Raw genomic sequence first — 23,411 nt, forward strand, 5'->3', positions numbered from 1 at the left:
TCACAGACCGAAACAGGCTCCAGGCTCTGAGCTGGCAGTCAGCACAGAGCCCGACGCGGGGCCCGAACCCACGAACCGCGAGATCATGACCCAAGCGAAAGTCGGACGCTTAACCGACTAAGCCACCCAGGCGCCCCTTAAGTGTTTTTTTTTAATGTTTTATTTATTTTTGAGAGAGAGACAGAGAGAGAGATTGGGACAGCATGAGCAGGGGAGGGTCAGAGAGAGAGAGGGAGACACAGAATCTGAAACAGGTTCCAGGCTCTGAGCTAGCTGTCAGCACAGAGCCCGATGCGGGGCTTGAACCCATGAACCGTGAGATCATGACCTGAGCTGAAGTTGGATGCTCAGCAGACTGAGCCACCCAGGTGCACCCGGTGAACCATTCCTCACAGCCTTTAGTGAGTGGTGCAGTCTGGTGTTTGATGTTCTGAAGAAGGACATGGCCGGATCGCATGGGCTTCAGACAGGGGCCTGGGGAAGGAAAGTTGCAGAGCAGTGGTCTGTCCTAGGGGAATACTGACCCTCTTCCCACTCTGTGGTCTGGGGGATGGGCGCAGCCACCCAGGCCACCACTACTGCTTCTTTGTACTTCCTTCTCAGATGCCTCTTTGATGCCTCTAATTCCTCATTTTCTCTAGGTGGGAGGAGTTTACTCTTACGACTGCAGTTTTGGCCACGTGCCCAATGTGGAATTGATGAAGTTCATCGCAATGGCCACATTTGGTTCCTACCTGTCCACTTGCCCTGAGCCGGAACCCGGCAGCCTGGGTCTGACTGTCTACCACCGGGCCTTTCTCCTCTATTCCTTCCTGCGCAGTGGGGAAGCCCTGAACCCTGAGTATTACTGTGGTGAGGGGCAGGCTGGGGCAAGGGCAGGGCGTGGGCAGGGGGTGGGCAGGGGAGTGTAGCATAGACCCAGAGGTGATTCGGGAATGGGTGGAGGGTTCCGGTCCCTTGGGGACTGAGCACGTGCCAGGGGCTGACTGTTCTGACGCTGTTCTCTTCCCGGGTTTCAGCGTAGCCCCTCCTCCTAGATCTGTGTCGGCTCACAGATGCCCCTTGTCCATTCTTGCTGGTCTTCTAGGCTCTCAGCACCGCTTATTTAATGAGCACCTGGTCTCTGCAAGCAGCAACCCTGCCTTGGCCCTGCGCCGGAAGAAGCACACTGAGAAGGAGGTCCCAGCCGACCTGGTCAGCACTGTGTCTGTTCGGCTTCGAGAGGGCTACAGTGTTCGAGAAGTCACCCTGGCCAAAGGTAAGGGTCACTAGGCCCTGCCATGTCGTACGAGGGTCAGACCTGCTGGGCAAAGCAGAAGCCACCTTGGTATCACACGTGAGATTCTGCTTGTCATTTGAGACACGTGGGTTCTGAGTTGCCTCCGGGACTTGGTCTTCTTAGCATTTAGCTTCCCAATTCCATCTCCTTTGCCAGAGGGGAGTCAGCTGAGGGTAGTGTGGTGTCCTGAACTTGGCTCTGCTTTCAGATCACTCCTGTAAACTTCTGTTTGTGGCAGTTGATAGGCTCTAGGCCTGAAATCTCTGGAACCATGCTTGGAACCTTTAGCCAGGCTAGAGTTCCGTGAGGTAGGTGGGGTTTTTGGATAGAACTCAGTCCAAGGCTGGAGTCCTGTGCCTTCTTCCCCTGAGTAGCCTCCCGCTTCCCCTGAAGGAGGGTCTCAGCTGGAGGTGAAGCTGGTGCTGCTGTGGAAACACAACATGCGCATTGAGTATGTTGCTGTGGCGCCCTGGCCCCTGGAGCCCAATGGCCCTCGAGGAACCCGAGTGGAAGTGACAATGGAAGGCGGCTATGACATTCTGCATGATGTGTCCTGTGCGCTAAGGCAACCCATTCGCTCGCTCTATCGTACCCATGTCATCCGGCGGTTCTGGAACACGTTACAGAGGTGAGAGAGGTCACCGCTCAGCAATGCCATTTGTTGTGTGGGAGGGACAGCGGTGTGAAACTGGGAGCTGGTCCCCCTGGGGACCAGGCTCGTGTCCAGGGTCCCAGGTGGCCCCGGCACTGCCTTCCTCTGTACCCGCTGGAGTCAGGTGTGGCTCAGGGCTGGCCCTTGTTCTGCAGCATTAACCAGACGGACCAGATGCTGGCTCACCTTCAGTCCTTCTCTTCGGTCCCAGAACACTTCACACTTCCTGACAGCACCAAGAGTGGGGTGCCACTCTTCTATATCCCTCCTGGCTCCACCACCCCGGTGAGTGGCCCGGAGGCTCGGGGTGTTCGCCGCAGTCCCTGCCCGTGTTGGATTGGCACAGCTCCTGGAGCCCGGAGCCACCTTCTCTTTTCCTTTCCTCAAGTGTGGGGCACCTAGACCAGAATTCTAAGCTTTAGCCTTGAGAGCAGTTCTCCCTCCTTCCAAGTTCCTGGCAGAGAAGGATCTGTAGAGAGACGCTGTCCTCAACAGACCACGGGTGTCAGAGGTAAAGACATGGAGACGGTGTAGGTGGTGGCGTCCCGGCTGACTGTGAAACCCTTGCCCCATCTCCATGTGGCATACTCTGGCCTCCCCTGGCATCTGCACTCATTTTCCACCAGTGCCAGCCACCCTCAACTGCATCTCCTGAAGACCATAGCTGCCCTGGTCCTGTGCTTACTTCACACTCAGCCCCCAGTTGTCAGCCTTGCACTGTGAGGCGGGGGTTTATGCTGGCACGCGGTGGCCTCATCCCGAGTTCCTCCCATCATTTAGCGGCCTTCCTCTTAAGTCAGTGACAGAAATGTGCCAGGCTCCATCCTTTGCCTGGATTTAGCTCTAAGGGGCTACGTAGTCTGTTTCTGGGCGCATCCTAATCTGGGCTTCGTACTGGAGGCCTCTGTTTTTCACTTCTGTCTCAGGATGGGCTCTCAGTTCCTTTAGCTATAAACCAGTGTTCTCTCTGACCCCCCGGGCCCCATGGTCCTGTTCGCTGTTTGGAGGTGTTGCCCTCTTTGTCCACGAGTGCTCCTATAGGACAGGCCTTCCTGTCCCCAGGTGCTGTCCCTGCAGCACAGCGGGTCTGACTCATCCCATGCCCAGTTCGCCGCTTACTGGAAGCCAGTGCTGTCCATGGATGCTAATTCATGGCAGCGGTGGCTGCACATGCATCGCCTAGTGCTGATCCTGGAGCATGACACGTGAGTACCCTCCACGGGCTGAGGGGGCACAGGGTGGTGGGAAAGGGGACTAGCAGGTGAACCCTCACCTTTAGCCAAGAAAAACTGATCCTTTCCTGGTCTTCCTGCTCATCCACCCCCACGTTCCCAGATAGCACCTAGAAGAGAGGTAGCAATCCATTCCTTGCCCCCAGGCTTGGGGCTGCAAGGTGTGACCTCTGTGCGCACCCCTCTTCCAGACCGATCCCCAAGCACTTGCACACTCCCGGCAGCAATGGGCGCTATAGCACTGTGCAATGCAGGATCTCGCACTCCTCGCTGACCTCTCTGCTTCGGGACTGGAGCAGCTTCGTGCTGGTCGAGGGCTATTCCTATGTGAAGCTGCTCTCCAGGTAGGCAAAATGATGTCCCCTCGCTCCTCCCCCTCCGCTGCATCCTGTGCCTCTTCCTCTGACCCCAGACCTCACCCCGACTTCTCAACCCACTTACTCCCAGCCTAGGGCTGCTTACTCACCCCCATTTCTCCCTAGTGCCCCAGACCAGCCCCCCTCCTCCTTCTACATGGTCCGCATCATTTCCAAGGCCCCATGCATGGTCCTTCGTCTGGGTTTTCCCATCGGCACACCAGCCCAGGCCCGGCACAAGGTAAGTTGGGCCCTCCCTGACTTCCCAGACCTAGGAACCCTGTAGAGTGGACTAGCTCCTTACCCCCAAACTGCACAGGGCCAGGGCCAGTGGAGAGAGGGGCCCCGAGGCCAAGGAATTCTTGGAGTAGAGGGCTGTCTCACTTTATCTGGGGATCCCTTCTCCCAGATCTATAGGAGACGGGGTTAGGAGGATCTGATCACATTTCTCCCCAGATTGTGTCAGACTTGCGGGAAGAGATTCTGCGGCTGCGTTTCCCCCACCGGGTGCAAAGCAAGGAGCCAACCCCTAAGGTCAAACGGAAGGGACTGGGGGGTGTTGGTGGGGGCAGCTCTCCCTCCAAGTCCCCCCCCATGCTGGGCCCACAGCAGGCCCTGTCTGACCGGCCCTGCCTTGTGGTGCTGCATAAGCCTCTGGACAAGCTACTCATCAGGTTGGTGTAGAGGCTGGGGCCTACGGGACACGTGGGAAGTCTGGGGCTTAGCTTCGTATGAGCAGAGATCGAGTGGTTGCCTCCATCGCCCAGGTATGAGAAGCTGCCCCTGGACTACCGGGCACCCTTCTTACTGACGCTGGAGCCACCAGGGCCACTGCCGTTGGTGTCGGGCCGTTCAGCCTCCTCTAGCCTAGCATCGCTGTCCCGCTACCTCTACCACCAGCGCTGGCTCTGGAGCATCCCTTCGGGCCTGGCACCCGCACTGCCACTCAGCGCTATCGCGCAGCTCCTCTCCATCCTCACCGAGTACGTTACCCAAACCTGGCCAGGCAGCTTGGGGCAGGGAGAGAGCCAGCGTAGACTCTGGGTTTGGCTGCTGGCAGAAAGCCTGAGTCAGGCCGCGCCCATCTCTGAGCCTCTGTGCCGCTGCTGCTCTGCATAGGATTTAGCACAGAGCAGCACCTGCTGCTGCCCTCCCCCGCCTCTCTCCCGGGCCTGTTCACTGTGGCCTGTGTAGCTAGAGACATTGCCCCTGAGGCACCAGTAGTCTGAGCAGGGCTGTCAGCACACAGGTCTGCTCGGACAGCTGCCAGGAGGTGGGCACATAAGTGGCATGGGGGCGAGGGGATGGACTCTGAGCGCGTCTCTCCCTTCTCATCCTGTCCCCACCCCCGCCTTTATGGGGCTTCAGAGTCCGACTGTCGGAAGGGTTCCACTTTGCCTGCAGTGGGGAAGGAATCATCAACATGGTCCTGGAGCTTCCGATTCAGGTGTGTGCCATCCCTTGTGACACCTCCCCATTGGAGGGACGCTTGCCTCTGAGCTGTGTTGGGGCTGCTGGAAACTGCCTTGTGGAGACCCTGCAGCCAGAGGACCCAGAGCCTGAGGCCAGTCCCAGGACAATGTGGCAAGAGGCTAGAGTCCTGGGAGCCAGAGCTGGGCCAGGCCAGGCCTCTGGCTTGGCTGAGGTTTACCCAAGATCTCCCATTCTGCCTCCAGAACGAGCCCCTGGGGCAGGCTGCAGGCGAGGAGAGGCACACGTGTGTTGTCCAGTACATCCTCTTCCCCCCACACTCTACCTCCACCAAAGACAGGTGAGGCTGCCTCTCCACATTCCCCCTTCCCCCTCCTGCCCCTGAAGTTCATCTCCCGGGCTGCTAGAGAGTCAGGGTAGGGGTGCGGTTTGTATCTTTTTTTTTTTTTTTTAAGTTTATTTGTGGGGGTGGGGGGCATGGGGGGGAAGAGAGAGAGAGAGAGAGAGAATCCCAAGCAGGCTCCACACTGTCAGTGCAGAGCCCAATGCTGGGCTTGATCTCACAAGATTGTGACCTGAGCCAAAATCAAGAGTCTGATGCTTAACCGACTGAGCCACCCAGGTGCCCCATTAGATGCTTCATCAGGCAGACGCGGGCCTGGAGAGGCCACATGCAAATTGTGTTCACCTGTGTGCCCTCCGTGAACTGACCCCCCTGCCACTCTGTTGTGGATTGGACTCTGCTCTGCCAGACTCAGGGCTCCTCCTCCTTTAGCTTCTCAACAGATGATGACAATGATGTGGAGGTGGAGGCCCTGGAAGGAGACTCAGAGCTCCACCTTGTCACCGAGGTGTGGGTAGAGCCGCAGTATGGGCGAGTGGGGCCTGGCCCTGAGAGCTGGAAGCACCTGCGGGATCTGACATACCCTGAGATCCCTCGAGCCGTGAGTGACGCCTGAAGCACCCACACCTTAGCATGTTAGCTGCCATCCCTCCGGAGTACCACGGCCTGGGGCTCCCTGGTCCCTCTGAGTCTCTGCGTTCTGCGTGCCTGTGACTGTGTGGGCTTCCTTGAGAGCTGGACCCAGAGTCCTCTGGGCTAGGACAGGCTGACCCCTGACCTCTGCTCTTTGTCCCCTAGCTCCACCCTCGGGATGCTGCCTGCATAGGCTCCATACTGAGCTTTGAATACCTGATACAGCTGTGCCAGAGCAAGGAATGGAGTCCCCTGCCCCCAGAGCCTAGGGTCTCTGATGGTCAGTGGGGAAGGGGCTATCAGGGTGGAGCAGGAAAGTGTGTGGGGAGAAGGCAACCATAGCCGGGAGTCCAGGTCTCACCGTGGATATTGTCCTTCCTCCCTGCCTCCTAGGATTGGACCAGGGAGGAGATTCCTGTGTCCATGAGATCCCTTTCCATTTTGACCTAATGGGACTGTTGCCTCAGTGTCAGCAGCTCCAGATGTTCTTCCTTCTGCTTTCTAGAGGTGGGTGAGAACTTCGTACTCACTCACCCACACGTAGAGGGACAGCAAGCGTGGGGGTGTTAGGGCCTGGAGAGCAGATGAGTCTGCCAACAGACAGCACGTTGGGGCAGGAGGAGGCTTGGACACTGCAGGAGGGCTGCCGTGGTCAGGGCTGAGCCAGGGTGCTGGGCAGCAGGAGGCTCTTGGTGCTGAGCTGAGTGTATGTCGGGCAGAGCCAGAGGGCGTCCCTCTCGCCGAGGGGCCCTGTCCCGCCAACGACATGGTGCTGTGCCTGCTGCACAGCTGCCTGGGGCAGGAGCTGAGTGACCGGGAGATCCCGCTGACCACTGCTGACCAGGCCGCCTTCTTGAGTGAGGTGCTGCGGCGGACCCGCCACGGTCCAGGTGAGCTCCCACCTCTTTCCCAAACAGCACACTCCGGCCCAGCCCCTTTCCCCACCCCTCAGGGGGCTTCTGTCTTTGGGTTTTGGCCTCCCCGTCTCTTCACCTCAGAGCCCTGCCTCTCTGCTGGCCCTGCTCTCTTCCACCCACCTCTATCCCCATTGTAGGTCTGGAAGAGCCACCAGTGGAGGGCCACGGGGTCCCAAAGGATCAAGCAGTCGGCAGCACCCAGGCCACTGGAGACCCAGCGCCTCCTCCCCTGGTCAGCACTGATTTGTCTCCTTGGGCCCCTTTTCACACTGATATCCTTCTGTTACCACATATTCATGCCCCAACTCTATCACCGGGGATACTGAATGCCTCCTGCCAGGGACAGGGTACTGTGTTCCCCTTGGCCCTGCATCCTGCACTCTCTACCTACGGCTGTGCTCTAGGGGGAAGGGAGGGAGCAGGAGCGAAGCCGTCCCTTACCTATTGTTCTGATTTTCTGTCTTAAAGATTGTAGGCCCTCCTGAGACCCTGAAGCCTTTCATCTCTACCCATTGCCCTCAGTGGCGCTGCTATGCAAGGCTTGTGACTCCGCAGCATGTGTTTCTGACTTTCCTCCCAGCTGCCTTTTCAGGTACCACCCACTGGCCTTCACCATTAGCCTCAGATACAAACCCCTCTCCTTCCTCACCAGCCTGCCCGGCAGCTCTAATTTATGTGTCTCCTTTCCTCTTCAGATGTCCAGCATCTGGCTGCCTGTGGCCTGGAGGGACCCTCTCAAGAGGAGACAAAGCCTAAGTTTGGGGATTGGAGCGGGGCCCCCAGCCTGAAAGATGTGGGAGGAACTGGGGCGAGGGCTACAAAGGCCCAGGTCCCCACGCTCAGTGTCACCCCAGCTGGTGGTAAGGCTGCTGACTGTGAAGTCAGTTAAGCGGGCTCAGGATTGTGAACAAATAGGAGGCTTGGAGACCATGTGACACCTCCTCCCACAGATACTGCCCAGGATCCAGGAGACCTAAGCCCACCTTTCCGTCGGGACGTGCAGGCTTACATTGGGCGTCAGGCTCCGCAGACGGAGGGCGCAGATGGTCCCCGCATCCGGTGTCCCGTGTACATTTACAGCTGCGCCCTGGAAGCGCTGAGGGAGCAGATGGTTGGCCTGCAACCCCCTCAGGCCCCCCGAGACCTCACCTTCCGGTGAGTACCCTCAACGTGGACCTTGGTCCTCCCCTACGTGTGGCTCCCAGCCAAGGCTCGCGACCAGTCAGGGGTATGGACAGGCAGGTTGACGATCCATGGCCGGAACTCAGTTTCTTAGTCATGTCCTGCCGGCTCCTTGCTCCGCTTCCTTCAGCAAATCAAGTGAACTTGCTAGGCTGTGAATACATTCAGTAGGGGTGTACAGACCATCCAGCGGAGTGGGAGTGGATGGTGACTCAGAGATGTCACTTGGGAGAGCTGGCCCAGCTCTCTCTTTGCTCCTGTTCCTAGGACTCAGTTCCTTGACCAGCCCGCCCCATCCTCAGTCTGGATGGAGCCCAGGTACAAGGAGGCAGCCAACCACTGTGCCTTGCTACAGGAGCATGCTCAGCGATGCTACGTCCGTGGTGAGGAGGGGGCCGCAGGAGGGAGCCTCAGGGAGGAGTGGGGCTTCACAGGATTACGGGGATGGGGACTGGAGAGGCCAATCCAGCCGTGGCCCCTTCCGCTCCCTCAGGACTGTTCCGGAGTCTGCAGCAAGCACAGAGCATCACCTCACAGGACTTGCTGATAGCGGTAGATGCCTGTGAGGAGCTACTACAGGAAGTAGACATTACGCCTTTCCTGCTTGCACTGTGTGGCCACACTCGGGTGTTGCCTCAGGCGCCCCCAAGCCCTGGGCCTCTTAGCCCTGGACCTTTCAGCAGCAGCATCGAGGAGGGCCCCGAGCCTCGGGAACGAGCCATCCTGGCTTCTGAGTCCAGGTTAGGATTGTTCCTGAATCATGTGTCAGGGGTGCACAAAGCCCCCGTAAACCGAGACCTTCCCTTCGGAGGGAACGGCCAGGCACAGTCATGCCCACATGCCATGGAGGCAGGTGCTTTGACTCTGGCTTCCTGCTCCCGCCCAGGCTGCTTTCTCCCATTTGGCATAGACCTCGGGCTCCTCCCTGTCTCTTCTGTTCTGGTGTGGAGTGTTGAGTGGGGTTAGGGGTAGGGAGTTGCCAGTCGCCCTCAGTGAAAGCAGAAGCTTGTTCTAAGGACATTCGTACAACAGTAATAATACCCAGAACCCCTCTGTGAGTTTCACAGAATGTTGACCTGACTGCTGAGTCCCCAGCTCACCGGAGGGGCCCAGCAGGTCCCTGAAGGGAGAAAGACAAGCGGATAGACGGCTGTGTCTGGCATCTGCCGTCCTTCCGTGCCCACTGCGTATTAGCATGAGGGAAGCAGCAGACGCAGAGGGAGCGGTGTGGTGAGGACACCCAGGTCCGTGCTGCAGCCTGGTTCCCTGTCTGGAGCCCTAGGTCCTCCAAGCTTCATGGCCCGAAATCAGTGCATCTTCTTCCCACCAAACCTTGCTTCACCTGTGTTCTCCTTCTGTGGGAATGAGATCTGACCCAGTGGTCCGAGTCAGAAAACTGGGAGTCATCTGTACTCATTCCTCTGTGTCACAGAAATGTCCAGTTGTTAACAAACGCGGAGGTCTGAGCCAAAATGGGTTGGCTGGTTCTCCTTGCCTCTTCCACTGCCCATGCCATTGTGCTGAGCACCCTGGCTAGAGACAGGTGTGGGCTGTGCCTAGTAAGGGAGCAGCTTCCTCCAGGACTCGCTGGTTCTTAACACTTCAGTGCCCTTCACTCTCTCCCTGACCACTCAGCATAGAGACCGAGGACCTCAGCGAGCCTGAGTTTCAGAGCAGCCGTGTCCCCGGGATTCCAGACCCTAGCCTGGAGATCTCTCTGACAGACGTCTGCCAGCTGCGAGGAGAGGCACATGATGCCCTTCATAGCCTCATCCAGGTGGGACACTTCGTGGGGGCAGAAGAGGGGTGGAGCCCTGCCTACACCAGGGTTCAGTGTTCTCTCCTGGGGTAGGGGTGCATAGGTGTCCATTCTAGGGTAGGGGATAGTGTTCAGCTGAGGGCTGGCTGACATAGCAGCCTCTTTCTAACCCCAAAACAGGAGAAGTTCCTGGAAATCAGTGGTCTCCACTTCCGCACAGTGCCCTCCAATCCCCACTACTTCTTCTATTGTCCTCCATCCAGCAGGCGAGAGGTGAGTGGCTTCCTCCCTCGTACCCCTGACCTGTAGCCCCAGAGGCCCCAGTGGGCCCACCCAGATCCTCTAGACTCTTGGCTCCGTGAGGCCCAGATGTGGTTCTTGTCCTGCATTGGATAAACCTCTCTTTGTTTTGTTCAGGATGAGGGCCCCCGGGACACAGTAGACAGAAAAGTCAGTGACCTGGAGTTTTCAGAGGCTGAGCTCATAGGAGAAGAAGGTTTGTGGACAATGGGTAGAGATGAAAGGCTGCTTACAGCCAAGATTTGGGGCCCTCTGCTGCCAGCGCTCCCGTTAACCACACGACATGCCTCCATGTCCAGGAGACACAGCCTGCTGTGTGGTCACTGAGAGTGACCCAGAGCTAGAGGTGGAATATCGCGAGAGCCGTGAACCGGACCTGGGACCGGCTGGGCTTGACTCGGCCTCACTGTCAGATGCAGACACTGTGAACCCTGACGAGGACTCCTTCAGTATCTTGGGGGGTGACTCGCCAACTGGGCCTGAGAGCCTGGTGCATGACCTGCCACCGCTCTTCCTGCACCTCACATGCTCCGTGCGGCTGCGTGGGCAGCACAGCTCGGTACCTGTGTGTAGCCTGCCCACCTGCCTGGGTGAGTCTGGGGTGCCCAGGGCAGGGCCAGGTCCCAGGACTGTCTGCCTGTCTGTCTGTGGGCAGATGTAACTCACCAGCACTGAGAACCTGAAGTCTGTGCTTGTCCCCAGGCTCCAGCAACGCCTGACTTTCCCCCTCTCCCAGGCCAGGTCCTTTCCAGTCTGGAGGGCCCCCCCATTGGAGGCCGAGTGCCCCTGAGGGATCTCAGTATCACCCTGGACGTCTTTGTGCTGACCTTGCCTCTGGAAGTGGAGCTTCCCCCGACCTCGGACCCTCAGCACCACCGGTGTGGCAGCAAGTCTGGTGGGGGGATCTGGGGCCTTGTTGGGGTAGAGGCCCTTTAAAGGAATCTAGAGGTACTCTAGGACTCTAGGAGCCCCTGGGGATTCCAGGAAAGGAGTGCTGACGAGGCCCCAAGAGGACAGTGGCTGCTGTGGCTGCTCATCTTTGACCTTTGCTCCCACCCTATTCAGGTCTACATCTGAAAGCAGTGCTTCATTCCCACGATCCCCGGGGCAGCCATCATCTTTAAGGTCGGATGATGGCCTGGGACCCCCAGTGCCTCCCCCAGAAGAAGACAGGTATTTCCCTTTGTTCCTCTCAGAGTTTCTCGCTCCCTGTCAGTTTTGTTTTCTGGAAACCAACATCTAAACCTTTCTTCCACATAGGCACCCCGGGCTCTCCAATTTGGCCACACCCCACAGACTGGCTATTGAGACCACCATGAGTGAGGTGAGGGCCTTCCCTCCCCCAGCCTAAGTGACAGCCCCTCAACTCTGTAACCAATTCCCTGTCCCTCATATCAGTAAGGTAAGGTGCCTCTTAATTCTGGGGTCAGAGTAGGGCTGCCCTCAATCTGTGAGGCAGAGTGTCTTCTAGTCTGGGAGTGAAGTGATGCACCAAGCAGCAAGGGAGGTGCCCTTTGCCACTTCCCAGATTGCTCTCTCACTGTAGATCCACTGGTTGCTGGAGGACGAGATAGTAGGCGCCCTCCGAAGAGGGGGCGTCCCCCAGAGCCCGACCCTGCACCGCGCTGCTGCCCACATCCATAGCTCTTCTGGACGCTCCACCTGCCTTCGCCAGACCCTGCCACTGAGTTTTGTGTTCGGGCCAGAACGTTCCCTCACGCAATTCAAGGAGGTATGCTACCCTCAGAACACCCCTCTGGTCATTCCTGGGGCCCGTTCTTCCCTGCACTCCAGCTATGGAAGTAGAAGGGCCTCCCTCCAGGACACCTGCTCCACAATACCCCCACCCCATGCCTGAGAACCCAACTTGGTAGGAAGAGACCTGGCTCCCCTCCTTGCCACTGGGCCTGTTGAACCTTAGGAAATTCACTGAACTTTGCAAACTTCAGCAATGGGGGTGCCAGCGTCTGGTTTACCAGATGGCTGTGAGGGTCTGCTGAGGAAGTATGTAGGGGGCAAAGAGGGGGTCGTGAATGGGGGGCTGGTCCTACCTAAACTATGACCTTGGCTCCTACTCTCAGGAATTCCGCCACCTTCACCTCCCTGGCCACGTTCTTCTTGAGGATCCTGACAGTGGCTTCTTCTTTGTGGCAGTTGGCCAACAGCCAGGTGGGTCCCAAGGGGAGCTCCCTTCAGCAGCCTGGGCTTGGCACAGCCATGAGGACAGGGCCGAAGGCGTCGAAGGGGAGGTGAGCCTTTCTTGGGGTGACCTGGGGGTGGAGAGGGTGGAGGTGGGTGTGTTGGGCCTGTATTCAGTCATGACTTTCTGCCCCTCAGGCCCTGACAACCAGCCCCCTAGCCCCGGGCTCCCCAGAGGGTTCTGAGGGCACCCCCCTCCTCAGCCTGCCACAGGGAGGTAAGAGAAGATTCAGTCAACAAAGTCGAGGGGCTAGGACCAGGGACTTGGAGATCTCTGGCCCTGCTTCCATCTTTGGAGGGCAGTCCTAAGGGTATCAGTAGATGTACCAGGCATTTTCCTTCTCTCCCCAGGGAGACAGCCTGGGCCTAGCCGGGGGCTGAGCCTCATGTCCAGTCAGGGCAGCGTGGACTCTGACCACCTAGGTGAGCTGGGGTGATGGGTGGAGGACTGGGAGCTGATAGGAAGCAGACTCAGGGCTGTGCCGCACAAGGACTGGGCAGGGGGCATCAGAAAGGACTGGGGGCCCGACGTGACGGGGCCACCAAGCCTGATGTGCTCAGAGACTCAGGTGGGCCAAAGGGTGGGGCTGAACCTCGGCACGTTTGACGCAGGGTATGATGGTGGCAGCAGTGGCTCAGACAGTGAGGGTCCGAATGAGACCCTGGGGGAGAAGGCTCCCTTCACGTTGCGGACCCCCCCTGGGCCAGCACCTCCACAGCCTTCACTCTCAGGCCTCCCTGGGCCCTGCCTGCCTGACTTCTGGCTCATCATCCGCATACTGCAGGATCGCGTAGAAGTGTACGCACACGCACGGTAAGTAGGGCCCTGTACCTGACTCTGACATTACAGCTGCTTTTCCCCAGTCCCATAGCACTCCTCTCCGGGCTCGCTCAGAAGTAAGACTTGGGACTGAAGGTTTGGGTTGGGGTCTGACTATTCTGAGGCTGGGGGGTCCTGACCACTTCCCACGACCTATAGCAAAGCAGGCCACCCTCTGCTTTCCTAATAGAGGTAAAAAGCTGATAGGATTTTGGGCTCCTCGCCAAGCATTAATAGCATATACAGTTGAGAGCAGCTTCAGAAGTTGATATGGGAACAATAGGTAATATTTAGCAAGTGCTTATTATGCAGCAGACACTGTTCTAAGTGTTCTACCTGGATCAGCTCCCTTGATCTGTGAAACAGTCCCAGAAAGTAGTATTCTCCTTATGGTGTGGATGAAGAAACTCAAGCACAGATAAGTTAAATACTTGCCCAAGGTCACAGTAAAGGGCAGAGCCAGGATACACAGGTAGGCCTCTGGTTAACTGTGGCTCTCATCAGAGTGGGGTAGGTTTGAGGAGGGAAGACCACCATTCTGATCAAGATCTGAGACTGGAGAGGAGGTGCGCCATGGGAAGGAAGCCTCAGGGTTAGTGTGCTGCCCATGTGGGAGCTGGCAAAGCAAGCGTGGAGCCTGTGCTTCCATAATTGCTACTGAGAATTCTGTTTGTCCCGTTTCCCACCCAGTTTGCTTCCCTTTGTCCAGTCCTACTCCCTTTTCGTGATTTCTCTTGCCCCCGACCCCCACTCTCTGCCCCCAGCTCTCAAGCTCCCCACGCCCACCCTACAAGTGTGTCTGATCACATCCCTCCCCTCTAGGAGCCTGGTTCGGGAGGACGGGGGGCCAGGCACTGAGTGTCGCCACCTGCAGCAGCTCCTCGTGAGGCGAGTTGGGGAGATCTGCAGGGAGGTCAACCAGGTAAGGGACGACTGGGGGCAGGGCCCTCTAGGCATGCGACACTGCTCACATGAGGGAGGAGTTTCCAGGAACTTGACCTTCAGAGGCTCTTGATCCATCTTGGCCATTTTCTTTGACACCTGGTTACCAGGGTACTATTACTCCGTGGACTCTACAAACTGGGAATGCTTCCTCAGTCCCAGTAATGGGGGTTACTCTCCCAGGCCCTGACCATGAGCTGTCCCTTCTCATTGCACTGTGCCAGCACTAGGGATATAATAGTGAACAACACAGGGGAAAACTCTCCGGAGCTTGTGTCGAGCGGGACAGAGAGACTGAACAACTGAATTGCACCAGTTATTTCCATTACAATTGTGAAGAACTGTACAGAGGAAAAGCAGAGACTGCTAGGAGAGCAATGGCAGTCGGACCTTCTGAAGTGTCGGGAAGAGTTGATTTTTAAGCTGAGACCCCAAGGATGGGGAACAGGTTCCGGCAAAGGGGAGGAATGAGTTCTCCTAACTGGGGGTTCAGAGCCCAGTGACTGTTGGGCACACCTCTGACCCCACCCCACCCCCAGTGATTACGGATGCTCTACTGACCATTGACCCCCAGTCAATGGCCTCTTCTCTGGCCTTTGATCACCCCTGACCACCACTGCCAATTTATGAGGAATATTTCAGTTCCCTGATGCCTGGCTCCTTCTTCCAGCGGCTGCTTCTGCAGGACCTCCATGACAGTCACGTGTGTAATTCTCTTCTGGTGGCCGAGAGCGAAGAAGATCTGTGGCGCAGCGAGACCCCCTTCCACTCCCGTCAGCGGGCACCGCTGCCCAGCGATGGTGAGTCCCCATGCAGGAGCCTCCCTCGCAGGCTGCTGCTGCCCTCTCTGTATCGGTTCTTGGGTGAGAAGACGAGGTCACCAGTGCCAGGAGAGCAGGGAAGATAGGACAGAAAAGGATCGCTGATTTGGCCTCTCGAGAGTTCCGTGTTGTCAGTGAAAATAGTTTCAGCAGAGAGGTGGGACTAGGACCCAGGGGGACAGAAGGGAAGCTATTACACAGGCAGAGCCTCTGCCCGGCCCCGCCTTCTTTTCCAAAATGATCATCTTTCCCCTTTGGGTGACAGGGCGGAGGAATGAGATGGGGGAGTGTGGACTTGTAGGCCAAGTCACTGCTGGGAGAAGGGCAGAGGGGAGGAGCCCAAGCCCAGTAGGAGGATTTGTCTTTCAGTTGGCTGTCCTTCCAGATAGGCCGGTACAAGACCGTTTTGGGATTCCTCAGATTCCTGGTCATGGTTGGGAAACATAGTAATACTCGTGATGCTAATTGAAGTCTTGACACTTCTGCCCTCTTCTCTTACTCCTGATGACCTCTCACCCCAGCTCAGAGGGGAAAGCCAAACCATGGCATTCCTTTGCAGTTCTCTCTTCTGGTTTAAAAGTAAAATCAGGGGCGCCTGGGTGGCTTAGTTGGTTAAGCGTCCGACTTTCATTCAGGTCATGATCTCGCGGTTCGTTGGTTCGAGCCCCGCGTCGGGCTCTGTGCTGACTGCCAGCTCAGAGCCTGGAGCCTGTTCCAGAGTCTGTGACTCCCTCTCTCTCTGACCCTCCCCTGCTCACGCTATCTCTCTCTCCTAGAAATAAATAAAACATTAAAAAAAATTTTTAAAAAAATAAAAATAAAGAAAAAATAAAAGTAAAATCAGACTGCTTCTTCATTTTCACATTCTCAGCAATTCTGTGGGCAGATATCCCTAACAGTCCTGGACATTGCATCTCTCTGCACATCCTGAGATGTGCTCCATATCAAAGTAGAAGTCCTCTAATTAGTGGACTTCCTAGGGTGCTGATGGCATCTTCTACAAATCGAGCATGAGCTAGGACAGCCAAGCATTTTGCTTCAAAATGATTTCTAGCAGCCTCAGATGTAAGACTTGGAGCCCAGAAACGGCTGTTCCTCATGATCATCTCCCCATATGGTTTTGCCGAAGCCCTTAGCAAACAGCATTCCATTTCAAACTCTGCAGCCCCGTGTGGTCTGTGTGCTGCTTACAGCCGGCAGCAACTTCCCTGAGAAACCAGATTGTCCCCTCTGCTCTCCTGGGACATTCCTCACGAACCTGGGAACCTGGCAAAGGTCCCACGAGGCATTGGACCGTGTCCTTGGGCTCTTGCATTCTCTCCTACTGCCCTAGGGGTTCCCTGGATAGCTGTCCAGAGCATGTTTCCTGACTCTGCAGCGTGTGTGTATCAGCACTCACATCCTCTTGGTTCTAATGGGGTTCTTGTTACCACGCCCTGTGAGTACACAGATGGATTGTCTGTTCTAACATAATACGATCAGGGTGTCTCGGCATCACCTTTGGGATTTTCTCATGCTCTGCCTTACCTGACTCCTCTTTGTAGCTCCTTCTCCACATCTCCCTGAGAAGAGCCTTTCTGCTGTCACCTGGCTTCCTGAGAGCATGGTCCTGCCTTGTTGCCAAAATGACCGTCTTGCCCCTGCGGGCCTAATAGGGCCAAGGGGTCCTGGGGAGTGAGGACAAGTAGGCAATTCATAAGTGGGAAGTAGCGAGGGCTGTGCCCCGCTTCTGAGACAGTGTCTCCCTTCTCCCCAGATTACGCTGCTGACGAGAGTTGTGCGCCCCGAGGGTACCTAGCAGCCACCATGCAGTTTGTCCCCGGCCATTTCTCCTGTGATGTTGTGTGGAAAACCGTGATTCGAGTCCATTCACGCCTGAAAATGGGGCCCAGCATGGGGGTCTCTCGGGGTGTGTGATGGGCAGGAGAGGGCAGGTGGAGTGGGGGGGAATGGTGAGGGGAGCGTCCTGAGCCCCTGTCACTCGCACAGCAATCCAGGCCCTGCGCTCTGTGCTCAATGCCTTCTCTGTGGTGAACCGGAAGAATATGTTTGTGTATCAGGAACGAGCAACGAAGGCTGTGTACTACCTGCGGTATGTGCATCCTGGGAGGCCAGGGCAAGGTAGGGACCGAGGGTGGACGCGGAGGAGGTATGTCCTAACACTGAGCCTCTCTCTCCCAGGCTCCTGGAGACGTCCTGCGGCGAGCGGCCATGGGAAGGTGATGCCTTGCCCCCCTCCCTAGCCCTGTCCCGCAGCCAGGAGCCCATCTGCTCTGAGGAAGCCTCGGCATGTATCACCCTCATCCTCTCCTGCCCTGTGCTCCCCTCACATTCTACCCCCTGGAGCCAGGCCCTGACCAAGTCTCCCCACAGGGTCCTCGCTCTCCCCTGGACCTGGCTTCCAGCCGCAGTTCAGAAGCCGCACGTCCTGTGGGCCAGGTGGACAGGCACATCCAGCTGCTGGTGCATGGCGTGGGACAAGCAGGTACGCACTGCGAGCCGGGGGCTGGAGTGTGACCAGATGAGGTTCCATAGTTCTCCAAGACTTCTTTTGGCACCTTCCCCCTCTGGGTCGTGCTGTGCTCTGGGTGTCCCTCAGGCAGGAGCTGGGTGGGACAGACAGACTCCTGCGATGTTTAGAGGGTGGGCCCTGTAGCTGACTGAAATGCAGCTGGGGGAAGGGGGGTCATTAAAGTTGATACCAGGTATCCAGCCTGAGTGACTGTGTGGACAGTGGCTCTATTGGCAGGTCTAGGGTGAAGGTGACGGGTTCAATTTGGGATATGTGGAGCATGGGGTATCCAGTAGGCAACTGGGTGTTCCAGCAAATATTATAGCTAGTTTCATGCGGACCAGGTTTTGGGTTAAGACTGTCACATGTGAGTTAGATGTTATTATTACTCGCATCTTATGGATGAAGACACTGAGGCTTTGAGAGGTCAGACTCACTTGTCCATGATTACACAATGAACTAGAACTTGGCAGTGCTAGAAACTAGTGCTGGCTGCCTCCAGTGTGTGGGGACATGTTCAAGGCTGTGGTTTAAGGGCTGGTCTGGGGGTTGCTGGATCTTTGGCCAATGTCTCTACCTTCGTACTGTGCCTGTGTCAAGGTCCTGAGATTACAGACGAGCTAGTACGGGTTCTACGTCGGCGCCTGGACGAGGCCACGCTGGATGTCATCACAGTCATGCTGGTTCGGAACTGCAAGCTGACACCGGCTGATGTGGAGGTCAGCTCCCTCCCAGCCTCCAACATCCCCCCAGGCTCAGGTGCAGGGACTGTGTCTGCTGTACCCTCTCCATGCAACTCTGACTCCCCTTCCTGCTCTGCAGTTCATCCAGCCGCCTGGAAGTCTCCCTTCGGAAGTGCTGCATCTGGCCCTGCCCGCCTCCTGCAGGCCCTGGCTCCCCGCCCTGGCCTGGTACCTGCGGCAGAACCTGCTCATCTTCCTGCACTCTCCCAAGTACACGGACAGCAACAGCCGGAACCACTTCCAGGTGAGGTTTCATCCCCTCTGCATGCTTCCATGCACGGGTACCCCCGCACATCCCCTTACCGTGTAACTCTTCTCTGCAGGTGCCGTGTGCTTACCTTCGCCTGTGGGCCTGTCTACACCCGTGCCTCCCCCCAACCCTGCACCTTTATTGTCTCCCCGTGTCTTCCTGTGCTCCTGGTGTGCCTGTCTGCCATACCCCACTGTGGACACCACCCCCTGATGGCTTCTGTCCATCCGCCTGGTCTCAGTGCTCTGTGCTTCTCTCCCCAGCACCCGCTCCCACCACAGGGCGGCCTCCCCGACTTGGACATCTACTTGTATAACAAGCCTGGCGGACAGGGCACCGGTGGCAAAGGTACAATGCAGGCCTGCACCGCAGTGCCGCTGCTGAGTGTGGGAAAGCCTTTCCTGCCTTGTGGCTGACAGGCCCTTTCCCAGCCTTGCAGCTCAGGGCAATCCAGAGGGGACGACAGGATGTCTGGAGGTCTCAGCCCTGAGCCTTCCTGTGCATTTCTGCCCAGGGGTTGCCTGCATCACTCTAGCCTTCGTGGATGAAGGGGGAAACCCCATCTCACTGGCATCATGGCCGCCCTCCTCTCCGGGGCCCCTAGACCCATTGCAAGAGGAGGAATTTGAGCAGCTGACCCAGGTCACCCGCTGCCCCATCGTGCCAGACAGTTCTTCAGGTGGGGCAACTTGGTCAGAGGAAGGGATGTTCAGTCAATGCTCTGGGAACAAGAGGCACCCTCAGGTCATCTCCATTCTTTCCTCCAGCTCACAGTGGAGCCCCACGGCTTCGACTGGATGTGTGGGAGAAGGGGAACATCAGCATCGTGCAGCTAGAGGAGAAACTCCGAGGAGCGGCTCGCCAGGCCCTGGCCGATGGCGTCATGGAGCTGCGGCTGCTGCCGGCCTCACTGTGTGCAGAGGACGCACCTCCAGGTGCGTGGGGTCCAGAGAGTGCCCCGGGCCAAAGCGAGACAGTGTTGGCTGGTGAAATTGCAAAGATGGGGGTCCAGGAAGGCATCTCAGAGGCTCCCTCCAGAATTCAGGTTCACAGTTGTCCTTTATCTTCTCTGTTTCAGCAAGGTGACACGCCAGCAAAATGCATACCCACTTAGAGTTGCAGTTGGTCACCCACTTAGGGATACCCGCTCAGGACCTCCCTTCACACAAACACATAGCTATCAATTACACATACTGTCATTCACTAACGGAGGAAGAGGCAAGTCACCCTCATACCTTTCTTAGGGCTAGGTTGTCTGAAATAGGGAATGACAGTCAGTGACAGGCTTCTGTAATGTCTGATGTCCACAGGAAGTCTCAGGAGCGGGTCGTTGGAAACCAAGAGCCCTGCGGGCCGAGCTAGCACCTTTCCCCCTGGCCCTGGCCCTGGGGAGCCTGTGACTCCCCCCAGCAAGGCTGGCCGGCGTAGCTTCTGGGATATGCTGGTAATGGGAGGATGGGAAGAAGTGGTGAAGTTGACATCTACCTTTTTCCCTGCTTCCTAGTTCCCCTGCCTTTCCCTGTAGACCTTGCCCCAGATCGCCTGTCATATAAAATGATCCTGTTCCCTAGGGGTTTGCAGAATGTGCCAGGTTCTCTCTGACGTAGAGGGCCTCTGCTTACCAAGTGCCTTCGCTTCCCTTTTTCTTATGGGACCCTCACGGCAGCCTGGGAGGATAAAGTAGGGCTTTTCTCAACGTGAGTGCCGAGGCTCAGGAAAGCTGAGTCGTCTGCCCAAGGCTGCTTAGTGAGCCTGCAGCGACGCCAGGGCCTGCACCAAGCCCTCCAGGCACTTGTTACTCTTCCACGACGCCCCCATCCTCCATGCCACCCCCTTCCCAACAGCTCTTATTCATTCACTGCCTTGTCTCCAGAGTAAAACAGAATGTGGAGACTTGGGTTCCCCCAAAACAACGGATGACATTGTCCTGGATCGACCGGAAGACACCCGGGGCCGGAGGCGTCACAAAACTGAAAGTGTTCGGACTCCAGGTGGAACTGAGCGGGCACCAGGCCAGGATTCTGGAACCCAGAGACAAAGGTGTGTGTGTGTGGTATGGTGTCCCGTTGTGTCATGGGAGACTGTGAAGTCACAGGTGAGTATCGAGTTTGTGTAAACACACGTGTCACGTATGGATGTGAGGGTCTCATTCCTGCTGTGTCTTCAGACGCCGGATCACACAGCTAGAAGAGGGCGAGGTGGGGACCCTGCAGCCTGTGTTTGCGCATGTGACTCAGCGCTGGATGGAGTTTATGGTTCAGATTGGTGAGACCCCAGGACCCCCTCCCGTGTACTCAACCCCATGGCCTGGTCCCCATCCTGCATCATGGCTTCTCTGTGCTGGTTCCAGGTTGTGCCTCGGTGTCCAGGAGCTCCACCCACATGGTGTCCCGATTCCTCCTTCCGTCTGTCCTCTCTGAGTTCACCACTCTTGTTACCTCCATGGCTGGAGACACGAGCGTCCGTGTCTTTGAGCAGCGTGTGTGAGTTTGGGGTCTCATGGAGGCTGAGCTAGAGCAGGTAGGGGCTGGGCCTGGGAGGTGATGGCCAGAGAACAGGGCCATGGATGCTCTGCTTTCTGTCCCTCCCTCCAGGGGTTCAGAGCCAGAGATCTTCAGTCCTTGCTCCCTTGGACAACTGGGCCCATCTCCACGCCCAGCCACCGAGAGACATCTGCTACTTCTGGGCAGGAACTTCTTGCAGTGGAGGAGACCAACCCAGCAGGGTGAGGGCATGGCCTTAGAGTGAGTGAGCTCAGGTTGCTGCGAGGGCAGGGTGGGCTCCAGGGCATCTGCCTCCAGACGCCAGTCGAGCCGCTCTCCCCTCTAGCCGCCAAGGCCATGCAGCGCTTCGAGCCAGGAGGTGACGGGAGCTCTGGGCGAAGTGCTCCCCGGCAGAGGATCCTGCTGTTGGAGGTCGTGGACAAGAAGGTAGGTGTGGGGCCAGGGGCTGGGTCCGAGAAGGGGTCCAGTGATCTCACTGACCCTGTTTCCAGGCTTCCAGCTGCAGCTGCTCACCTACAACTGGGCTCCAGACCTGGGAGCGGCACTGGGCCGAGCGCTGGTCCGCCTCGTGCAGTGGCAGAACTCACGTGCCCATCTCGTCTTCTGCCTCCTCAGCCAGAAGCTCGGCCTCTTCCATCATTACGGCCAATTGGACTTCCCAGTGCGGGATGAAAAGGTGCCCGTTGCTCGGGCCCCCTTCTCCAGTTCTGGTTCCTGAGGGATTAGTTCAGGGAAGTGCCAGTCCGGGAGCAGGGGAGAGGGGACAGCCTGAGGGCAGAGGTAGTGGGAAGGGTGAGTCTGAGAGAGGAGGCCATGGGGTAGGTGAGAGGGTCTGAGGGCAAAAGCCATGAACCTGTGGTGATGCTCCATCTCTCTCAGGAGCCAAACCCATTCTTGCTGCCTACCATGGAAGCAGAGACCCTCATCCGGAGTGCAAGCCCCCCGCTGAGCCGTGAACAGGGCCGGCTGAGTGTGTCCTCTCGGGGTGGGGGCCCCCTTCCCCTGGACACATTCCCCTTCGATGAGGCCCTGCGGGATATCACAGCTGCCCGGCCCAGCTCCTCACTCGGTCCTGTGCCGAGACCCCCCGATCCAGTCACCTACCATGGACAACAGTTCCTGGAGATCAAGATGGCTGAGCGCAGAGGTGAGGGCACTGGGCCAGGCAGGGGCCATCTCTGGAGTGTGGGGGAGAGAGGGCTGACAGCTCCTGCGGGCTGTTACTGACGCCTGCACCCCCCAGAGCTAGAGCGCCAGATGAAAATGGAGAACCTGTTCGTGACCTGGCAGCAGCGTTCTGCCCCAGCCAGCATGCCCATCAGTGTGAGTGGCCCCGCCCGTGCCCTGCATGAGTATCTGGTGAGGCTTCCCTGGCCGCCGTTCTGGCACTCACTGCCCCATCTCCCCAGGCTGCGGAGCTGGAGACCCTGAAGCAGTCGTCCCGCCTGGTGCATTACTGTGCAACAGCCCTGCTCTTCGACCCGGCTGCCTGGCTGCACGGGCCCCCAGAGACCTCTGGGCCCCCTGAGGGCCAGGTGAGGCTCAGCACTCCTGGGCTTCTCCCCCAGGACCTCCGTTTACCTGCATGCCCTCCGTTCCTCCCCCGCCGTGGCGCGTTTGACAGTGGCTAGAGCCTCCCTTAATCTCCACTCCCACAGCGGCGCCATCGCCCCGAGTCGGGCTCCGGGAGCCGGGAGGCCCCCGCAAGCTGCGAACCGTCAGATGTGCCTCCACCGGGTGCCCGTGAGGAGCCGTGGCTGAAGGAGCTGAGCTTGGCTTTCCTGCAGCAGTATGTGCAGTATCTGCAGAGCATGGGCTTTGTGCTGGTGCCGCTGCGGCCCCCCTCACCCGCCCGCAGGTGAGCCCGTCTCTTCCTTCCCTCCTCCTCCCCTCCGCCGCGGGCCAGGCCCTGCACACCCTTGCTCTCTTCACCCGGAGCCCGTTGGAACAACTTGGTTCTGGTGCATGTTCATCCCACCGGACTGAATGCATGCATGAGGATCGGGGACGCTTTGGTGCTGGCCTCCCACACCTCCTCTAAACCTCGCAGCCTCATTCGTGGGCAGAGCCATGTCCATCCTCGCAGAGCTCACGCCTGCGTGCATCTTGTATGCTTACGTGGCAGTGTGTGTCCTCGCACAGGAAGCTACCAGGCTTCTGCATCTGGGCCTTACTGATTCCTGGCCCGATCCCTGCATGGACCTCTCCTAATGTTTCACGCGCTACGTGGCCCAGGAAGCCCTGTCCTCGCCGAGCTAGCGGTCTCTCTCACCAGGGACTCCTGCGTCTGGCCTGCTCGTGGGCAGCTGTGACAGGTCTGAGTCTTGGGACGTAGGCAGCTCCTCTGTCAACTCCTTTCTGCTCCCCGGAGCCCATGAGACATCCACAGCCACCTTCCCTGTCTTGTGTCAAATCTCAAATCCCCGTTTTCTGTGACCCCTGCTTTATGTTCCTTTCAACATCTGAGCTTCCAGAGTGCGTGTTCCCAGCCCCTTTCCAGCGACTATGGCAACATATCTCTTCACATTGCACGGTT

General features: G+C 57.8%; 1 protein-coding gene across 1 annotated transcript in view; it reads left to right on the forward strand.

Annotated features, from left to right (window-relative positions):
• SZT2 (SZT2 subunit of KICSTOR complex) overlaps positions 1–23,411 on the forward strand; it is a 52,007-nt gene that overhangs the window by 20,440 nt on the left and 8,156 nt on the right. The window contains exons 8-62 of the mRNA XM_039238663.1: positions 642–852; positions 1,088–1,258; positions 1,673–1,907; positions 2,087–2,216; positions 2,994–3,136; positions 3,355–3,507; positions 3,646–3,760; positions 3,976–4,193; positions 4,287–4,502; positions 4,888–4,966; positions 5,196–5,290; positions 5,726–5,894; positions 6,092–6,206; positions 6,320–6,433; positions 6,646–6,816; positions 6,981–7,075; positions 7,312–7,435; positions 7,539–7,703; positions 7,794–7,998; positions 8,293–8,408; positions 8,519–8,765; positions 9,661–9,802; positions 9,965–10,057; positions 10,202–10,280; positions 10,384–10,674; positions 10,821–10,962; positions 11,150–11,257; positions 11,345–11,408; positions 11,631–11,816; positions 12,166–12,333; positions 12,422–12,500; positions 12,635–12,706; positions 12,896–13,097; positions 13,926–14,025; positions 14,716–14,845; positions 16,623–16,775; positions 16,856–16,958; positions 17,048–17,153; positions 17,240–17,351; positions 17,979–18,097; positions 18,201–18,365; positions 18,635–18,719; positions 18,886–19,050; positions 19,139–19,306; positions 19,682–19,815; positions 20,245–20,411; positions 20,539–20,636; positions 20,722–20,854; positions 20,966–21,096; positions 21,201–21,301; positions 21,375–21,551; positions 21,755–22,022; positions 22,119–22,198; positions 22,285–22,410; positions 22,534–22,733. Coding sequence (XP_039094594.1) covers positions 642–852; positions 1,088–1,258; positions 1,673–1,907; positions 2,087–2,216; positions 2,994–3,136; positions 3,355–3,507; positions 3,646–3,760; positions 3,976–4,193; positions 4,287–4,502; positions 4,888–4,966; positions 5,196–5,290; positions 5,726–5,894; positions 6,092–6,206; positions 6,320–6,433; positions 6,646–6,816; positions 6,981–7,075; positions 7,312–7,435; positions 7,539–7,703; positions 7,794–7,998; positions 8,293–8,408; positions 8,519–8,765; positions 9,661–9,802; positions 9,965–10,057; positions 10,202–10,280; positions 10,384–10,674; positions 10,821–10,962; positions 11,150–11,257; positions 11,345–11,408; positions 11,631–11,816; positions 12,166–12,333; positions 12,422–12,500; positions 12,635–12,706; positions 12,896–13,097; positions 13,926–14,025; positions 14,716–14,845; positions 16,623–16,775; positions 16,856–16,958; positions 17,048–17,153; positions 17,240–17,351; positions 17,979–18,097; positions 18,201–18,365; positions 18,635–18,719; positions 18,886–19,050; positions 19,139–19,306; positions 19,682–19,815; positions 20,245–20,411; positions 20,539–20,636; positions 20,722–20,854; positions 20,966–21,096; positions 21,201–21,301; positions 21,375–21,551; positions 21,755–22,022; positions 22,119–22,198; positions 22,285–22,410; positions 22,534–22,733 — 7,934 coding nt within the window. The remainder of the gene's footprint in view (positions 1–641; positions 853–1,087; positions 1,259–1,672; positions 1,908–2,086; positions 2,217–2,993; positions 3,137–3,354; positions 3,508–3,645; positions 3,761–3,975; positions 4,194–4,286; positions 4,503–4,887; positions 4,967–5,195; positions 5,291–5,725; positions 5,895–6,091; positions 6,207–6,319; positions 6,434–6,645; positions 6,817–6,980; positions 7,076–7,311; positions 7,436–7,538; positions 7,704–7,793; positions 7,999–8,292; positions 8,409–8,518; positions 8,766–9,660; positions 9,803–9,964; positions 10,058–10,201; positions 10,281–10,383; positions 10,675–10,820; positions 10,963–11,149; positions 11,258–11,344; positions 11,409–11,630; positions 11,817–12,165; positions 12,334–12,421; positions 12,501–12,634; positions 12,707–12,895; positions 13,098–13,925; positions 14,026–14,715; positions 14,846–16,622; positions 16,776–16,855; positions 16,959–17,047; positions 17,154–17,239; positions 17,352–17,978; positions 18,098–18,200; positions 18,366–18,634; positions 18,720–18,885; positions 19,051–19,138; positions 19,307–19,681; positions 19,816–20,244; positions 20,412–20,538; positions 20,637–20,721; positions 20,855–20,965; positions 21,097–21,200; positions 21,302–21,374; positions 21,552–21,754; positions 22,023–22,118; positions 22,199–22,284; positions 22,411–22,533; positions 22,734–23,411) is intronic.

This window comes from Hyaena hyaena, unplaced genomic scaffold, assembly GCF_003009895.1.
Source record: "Hyaena hyaena isolate Hyena2069 unplaced genomic scaffold, ASM300989v1 scaffold_144, whole genome shotgun sequence".
NCBI lineage: Eukaryota > Metazoa > Chordata > Mammalia > Carnivora > Hyaenidae > Hyaena > Hyaena hyaena.